At 56.5% G+C, this 6384-nt stretch overlaps 1 protein-coding gene across 1 annotated transcript; it reads right to left on the reverse strand.

Annotated features, from left to right (window-relative positions):
• Positions 1-371: 371 nt before the first annotated feature.
• On the reverse strand, positions 372-5911 carry LOC148672050 (uncharacterized). The gene is made up of 5 exons (XM_088627369.1): positions 5739-5911; positions 4139-4331; positions 2879-3660; positions 2441-2627; positions 372-1435 (listed from the first exon to the last, which is right to left on the reverse strand). Exons 1-5 carry the CDS (start codon positions 5816-5818, stop codon positions 1289-1291), a joined length of 1389 nt encoding a protein of 462 aa, XP_088483495.1. The 5' UTR covers positions 5819-5911; the 3' UTR covers positions 372-1288.
• Positions 5912-6384: the final 473 nt, after the last annotated feature.

Raw genomic sequence — 6384 nt, forward strand, 5'->3', positions numbered from 1 at the left:
TTCCTGGGGTGCTGTCTGTGTGAAATTTGCATGTTTTCCTCACGTTCATGTCCATTTCCTCCCACAGTCCAAAGCCGTGCTGGTAGGTGTGTGGATTTCAAGCTTCGTCCAAAACCAGCTGCAGTGGGGGTCTCCAGGACCAGGGCTGGGGACCCTGTACATCTGACCCAGTGTCACCCCCACCTGGACCTTGTACCTTCTCCCAGACAATTCTCTTCACTGGGAAAGGATTTCTGAATCTACATCTTGAGGGCCCAGAAGCTAAACACTCGGTTCAATAAGCTTAATTGATAACTCACAGAAGGCTAGGATTGGGAAACGCAGCCCTGGGGCTTCATGCTATCACTGGTTTTAACTAAGACAGACAAGAGTGCAAATAAATCAGAGCGTTTTAATGTTCTTTCAAACACCAAACTGACTCTTCGAACAATATTCACAGGACATTCGAGTCGCTTGCATTTGTGACACAGCACTTGTTCCTTCAGAAACTTCCCTTTGAAGTGCGCCACACAGAGGGAGGCTGTGGCGACAGAGGGTCTTCCAGTGTTGTACTTGTCTGACAAGCAGAGGTACAAAACAACTCCCAGATGCCCCCTGTGCACCAAACTACACCACCGGGGCACTACGCGGTCATCTCACGCTGCCCCGTAACCACTGAAGTACCCTAAACAGAAATTAAAACATTTTTGAAAGAGTATCGGAAATCCTTTTTGTACTTGTAAGGAGAGTTAAAGCTCAGAACTAGCAACGGAATGGAATAAACACATCAAAAGGATGTTTTTTTTTTTTTGCCACTGCAACAAAGTTCAGTGAAAGTTTGAAGCCCTCTTAAAGAAAAACAGGGTAGAGTTTGCTCTGGGCCGATGGCAGCCTGTGAAAACTTGCAGCCAGCAGTAGAGCAGCAGGAGAGAAAGACAGTAATTCGCACCTCCCCCAGAACACAGACGGAGACATCGCAATCCCGACCCGACACCTCCGCTCACTTCCCGCGGGCCTTGGGAAACGCCTTCCCTCCAGCAGGGGAACAAGCGCGTCCTTCAGCACAGCAGCAAGGCGAGGTACAGACACCCCCAGCAGCAGCAGCTCACACCTGCAGAGGCCAGCGGGCCGAGGGCAAGGGGCCAGAACCGCACCGGTCCTCAACGGGTCCTGCTGTACAGCTGCACTTCTAAAGACAAGCCAGGAGCGAGACCGCCCGAGTCGACTCTATCCCCCACCCCCCCCCCACCCGCACGCCAGGAAGAGGGGGCCGGTGGGCTCGGTCCCAGTCCCAGACTCCTCTCCACCTTCACTCCTGCCCTCTGGGTTTCCCCTCCTCTTCCTCCTCTTCCTCCACGCCCGGCACGGCGTAGAGGAAGGCCGTGTTCTCCTGCTCACAGATGATGGCCACGGTCTCGCCGGCCTCCGACACCACGGCGCTCGTCTGCAGATACGCCTGCAAGAGAGAGAGAGGAGGCACAGTGCTGAGAGGAGAGGCGGGCGGGGCAAGAGCAGGACATGTACGCCTGTGAGAGACAGAGACACAGAGACAGAGACAGAGACACAGAGACACAGAGACACAGAGACACAGAGACACAGAGACACAGAGACACAGAGACAGAGAGACAGAGAGACAGAGAGACAGAGAGACAGAGAGACAGAGAGACAGAGAGACAGAGACAGAGAGACAGAGACAGAGACAGAGACAGAGACAGAGACACAGAGACACAGAGACAGAGACACAGAGACAGAGACACAGAGACAGAGACACAGAGACAGAGACACAGAGACAGAGACACAGAGACAGACCCTGACGAAGTACAGGCTCAGTGACCACAGCCTGTCCATAGAAACTGGGCGACACAGGCAGACCTGGCTGCCCAGAGAGGACAGGCTGTGCTCCCACTGCCAGCGGGGAGAAGTAGAGACAGAGGTGCACTTCCTACTGCACTGTGACAGATACTCTGGGATTAGAGAAGCATTCTTCCCTATATTCAGAAATCTAGTCCCAGAGTTCCCACACCTGCCAGAATCACAACGGGACCCAATCCTACTGGGAGAGGAAGGAGGGAACTCAGTGGAACTGGCAGCCCAGTATGTGCTCTCCTGTCCCAGCCTGAGGAACAGTGAGTCTGTCTCCCAATAATGCTCCAGCCGCCTACAGTATGTCAATATTTTATAATTTGTCTTTGTTTAAATGTCTGTAATATGTCTATAGATTTTATTTTACTTTTATTTTTTGTTTTGTTTCATGTGAATTTCATTATTTTATTTGCTTTGGCAACACTGATTGTACCCATCGGTCATGCTAGTAAAGCACCTTGAATTGAACTGAATTGAGAGAGAGGAGCAGCACGTGTACGCCTGCGAGAGAGAGGAGGCACAGCGCCGAGAGGAGCAGCACGTGTACGCCTGCGAGAGAGAGAGGAGCAGCAGGCGGCCGGGCCGGGCGGGGGCTCACCCTCTCCAGCAGCTGCAGTCGCTCCTCGCTCAGCAGGTTGCTGTGCGTCAGCTGGGCCACCGTGCTCTCCAGCCCCATCAGCTTCTCCAGGTGCCGCCGGTGCCTCTGCTGCAGCACCTTCACCTTCTTCTGCAGCTCCACCACGATGGCCTCCAGCTGCTCCTTGCTCAGGCCGTTCCTGTGGTACCTGGGGGGGGGGGGCGCAGAGAGGGAGAGGGTGAGCGGGGCAATGGGAGCGCCCCCCCAGAGAGCACCAGTCCACCTGCCACTTCAGTTCACCCCAAATCGCCCCAGTCCAAGACGCAGGAGCACCTCTTTATTGCCTTGCAGCTAAAGGTGCTCTCGCCCTCAAAAGATTTGCCCCAAATGACCTGGAAGCGAATCTGTCTGAGCCCAGGTCACTGTCGACCACCCGACGAGAGCGGGGCGCGGCCTCACCGGTGCTCCTCCAGCTGCTTGCCCTGCGAGTCCGCGCTGTCTCCGGCCCGCGGCCCCTCCTCCGGCCCCTCCTCCTCTCGCGCCGCGCTCTCCAGCTTCTCCAGGGTGAGCACCAGGGAGCCGGGCGAGGGCGTGTGCTTGGAGACGATGGGCACCGTGGACACGATGGGCGGGCAGAGCGCGCTGGACAGCACGGTGTCGGGGGGCGCCGGGGGGCTGGGCTGGGAGGGGGCTGGCACCACCGTGGCGTTGGGGATGGTCTCGAAGTAGGCAATTATCTGGAGGCCTGGCTCGTCCTCCAGCACGGGAGAGGCGTCAACAAGCGTTTCGAAGGCCACGTTCTCCACCACCAGACCCGGGCACGAGCTCGGGGGCGTCCCGGCTTGGCCGAGGGCGTCGCCCGCGCTGGCGTCCCGGCTCTCCCCCGGAATCGCCGAGCGCGGGTCCTCCTCCTCTCCCTCGGACGGCGCAGCGACCTCGGCTCGCTCGCCCGGCCCCTCGCCAGCTCTCTGGAAAAGCGTGACGGGGAAGCTGCCACCCGCGTCGCCCTGGCCTTCCAGCAGGGGCACGGGCAGCACCGTCTGCACCACCTGCCCGAGCTGCCCGGCGTCCAGCAGCAGGGGCCGGGAGGGGTCCACGGCGATGGCGTAAAGCTGGACGCCACCGGCCTCCCCGTCCGGCTGGCACGCCGCCTCGCCCGCCATCGCGGACACCGCCGCCTTGGGCGCCCCGACCCGCGGCCGCTTGGCTTTCCTCTCCGATTTCTCCGTGCCCTTCCGCTTCTGCCAGGACAAAATACAGACGCAGGAAGATCAGAATGAGAAGCGGATACTGAGAGGAGGGGGATCACATGTGTCTGCTTCTCACAAGGAGCCTGGCCAGATGATCACAACCCAGCTGGGCAGCTGCTCCACGCTCCCACAACTATTTGTGGAAAGAAGTGCCTCCTGATCTGCACTTCGCTGCTTGTATCCTTGGGCTTGTCTTTTGCGGGGTTGACTTGCTCAGTGGCTTTGAGGATTTTAAAAGCTTTTATCCGGACCCTGGAGCACCTGTCTGTGTTGGAGACTACCACCACGCTGTTCTTGTATTCTGTTCGGTGCTGGACATGCCTGAGTGGGGTGCTATTCTCTGTCATTAAAAACCCCCAGAGTGCTTTTAGAGAAGAGTTGGGTGTTACCCCGGTGTCCTGGCCAAATTTCCAATTGGCCCTTACCAATCATGGCCTCCTAATAATCCCCAGTCGCTGGCCTGGCTTACCCCTGGGCTGTCTCCGTGCTGGAAGATGGTGGGCACGGCGTCGCTGGCCAGGTAGCGGATGCCCCAGCGCAGGTGGAAGCAGGAGGGGGTGAAATGCTCGCTGCACAGGTGCTGGTACCGCGAGGGCGTCCACTCCTCCCTGCGCATGTTGGCCAGCCACTGGCGCAGCCGCAGGGGGTCGTGCAGGGGGAACCTGCGGGCGACGAGCGGACAAGAGCATCGCACCCCGAGACGCCGAGCCACGCGGACGCCAAGCACAGATCGGGGCACAACACCACCTCGCTCACCGAGCGGCACTGTGCTGGCAGATGGTACACAAGGCCGGAGCCTGGCGGGGTGACGCCATCGGGGCTGGGGGGTTCTGGGAAGGCTGTTGCCATGGCAGCGGGGAGAGGCGGGTGGGAGTCATCTGCTTTTATATCAGTGCTGACCTCTTAAAGTCTACAGGCCAGCTGACCGCCTCCACCCTGCCCTGACCAAACAGATCAACACCGTCCCCGTGGACTCGGGTCTCTGGATAAGAAGAGGATCCTGGGTTTGAGTCCTGAACTCCTGAGCAGAACGGCGCACTCGGTCTGGTCTGTTCAATAAAGGCTTTGCCAGGCGAAAAGCATAATTCAACACTGCACTCCGGGGCTGAAGCCCGTTTACAGAGGCAAAAACATTTGATTTGGGGGAAAAAAGCAGGAACAGAGTGTACCGTGCAAATGCCAAGCAACTGTTGCTCTGCTACAAAGCTGTCACGTCTCCTGCAATGTCCTCAGGACAACACTCCCCTCAAGAACGCATGAAGATGAACCGGCCATGTTCCGCGAAGCGCTGCTGTTCTCGTTTTTACTGCTCGGAAGAAAACTGAAATATTTTCAGACTTCACGGACAGAGCCTGTCAGACTCGAACTCCAGGAAGAGCCTTAAAAATGGTCCGTCATGAACGGCCAATACAACCGCACCCCAGCATTTCAGAGCACGTCGCTTATTTTCAAGGCTGTGAAATTTAATTTTCGATTCATTTAAGTTGAATATGAAACGATTGCTTTCCTAACCAGGACGGTAGCTGACGCAACCCAACCGCGGCATGAAGTTTCTCACACATTCTCGACAACAGAAAACAAGGCCGTTCGTTTTCTTACGCAACGTAAACAAGTCGATCGAAGTCCTGCTGGACAGGTGTTAGTTACTAAATGCCCTTCTGACCACGACACGGGGCGGCAGTCATCGATAACTTAACACACACAGACATTGTTAACAGACATATCTCTCTAACGATAACCCCATGGCACTGATATCTTCACATACATACAATACTACTTCGGCGTTTTACGGGGGCAAATCGATTAACCGCACGAAGTCCTCGTGTTCTGCTTTAGAAGTCTCTCTTTAAAAAGCCCCGGTCTCCCCGCAGGGACCCGGCTGAGAGGCGGTGAGATCGGGGGACACTCGGAGGTGACCCCACTCGAGGGCAGTGAGGGTTTCGCTGCAGGTCGACTCCAGGTACAAGGGCAACACACGCGAGTCTGCGCGCACAGACCGACTCCGACGGTGGAGTGTGCAACGACCGCGGTTTTAACAGAAATAATAACAACAACATGAAAGCGCTTACTTGTAAAAACTAATTTTCTTGTCGGGATTTGGATGTCCGGCGCTATTGCCGCAGTTTGGGGCCGTACAATACTTCGGCATCGTGCTGAGACAGAGAGGAACGAGCTCAGAGTGACCGGACACAACCAGAAATGTTTATAAAATCCGCAGCACATGCTCACTACGTCACACGCCCCTCCGCTTTTCCCGGTGGCTTCCGTACACTGGGGGTTAAAGGCTAAAGGTCACGGGTTGGTGCAGAGGCGCCATCTTTGTGAGTGGCACACACTTCCCCGCTCTCCCCGCCGCTGCCACCTAGCGGCTCCATTCTGCATCGACCCGACGGACGTGATTTCTGCATCCCCACTTTCACGCGTTTTACCTTCTTCTTTAGCGAATGGAACAATGCAAATCCAAATCACCTGATGGTGTCACCTTTACACCTGCCGAACTCCTCAGCCCTGACTGTACTTACTGTTGAGACCTCAGCACCAGTGTGTCACCCTCAGTCTGTGACAACTGTTGCAGCTGCTGTTGTCACTTTGCTTTTCCTTTCAGCGCGGAATAAGACCTCTTCTTTTGCGGGACCCGGATGGGAGACTCCTGGGAAAGGTAAGGTAGCTGCTGGAAGAAGTGTTAGTGTTGCCAGTAGGGGGCGCTCACCCTGC

The sequence above is a fragment of the Lepisosteus platostomus genome, chromosome 4 (assembly GCF_059453375.1).
Source record: "Lepisosteus platostomus isolate fLepPlt1 chromosome 4, fLepPlt1.hap1, whole genome shotgun sequence".
In the NCBI taxonomy this organism is placed as follows: domain Eukaryota; kingdom Metazoa; phylum Chordata; class Actinopteri; order Semionotiformes; family Lepisosteidae; genus Lepisosteus; species Lepisosteus platostomus.

Bases quoted from the DNA above. Each gene is read 5' to 3' on its own strand.
- LOC148672050 (XM_088627369.1), bottom strand. From the start codon at position 5,818: ATGCCGAAGTATTGTACGGCCCCAAACTGCGGCAATAGCGCCGGACAT. The intron at 4,332-5,738 runs GTAAGCGCTTTC...CGTCGCCCGCAG, and splicing joins AAGAAAATTAGTTTTTACAA to GTTCCCCCTGCACGACCCCC. The intron at 3,661-4,138 runs GTAAGCCAGGCC...TTGTCCTGGCAG, and splicing joins AGCACGGAGACAGCCCAGGG to AAGCGGAAGGGCACGGAGAA.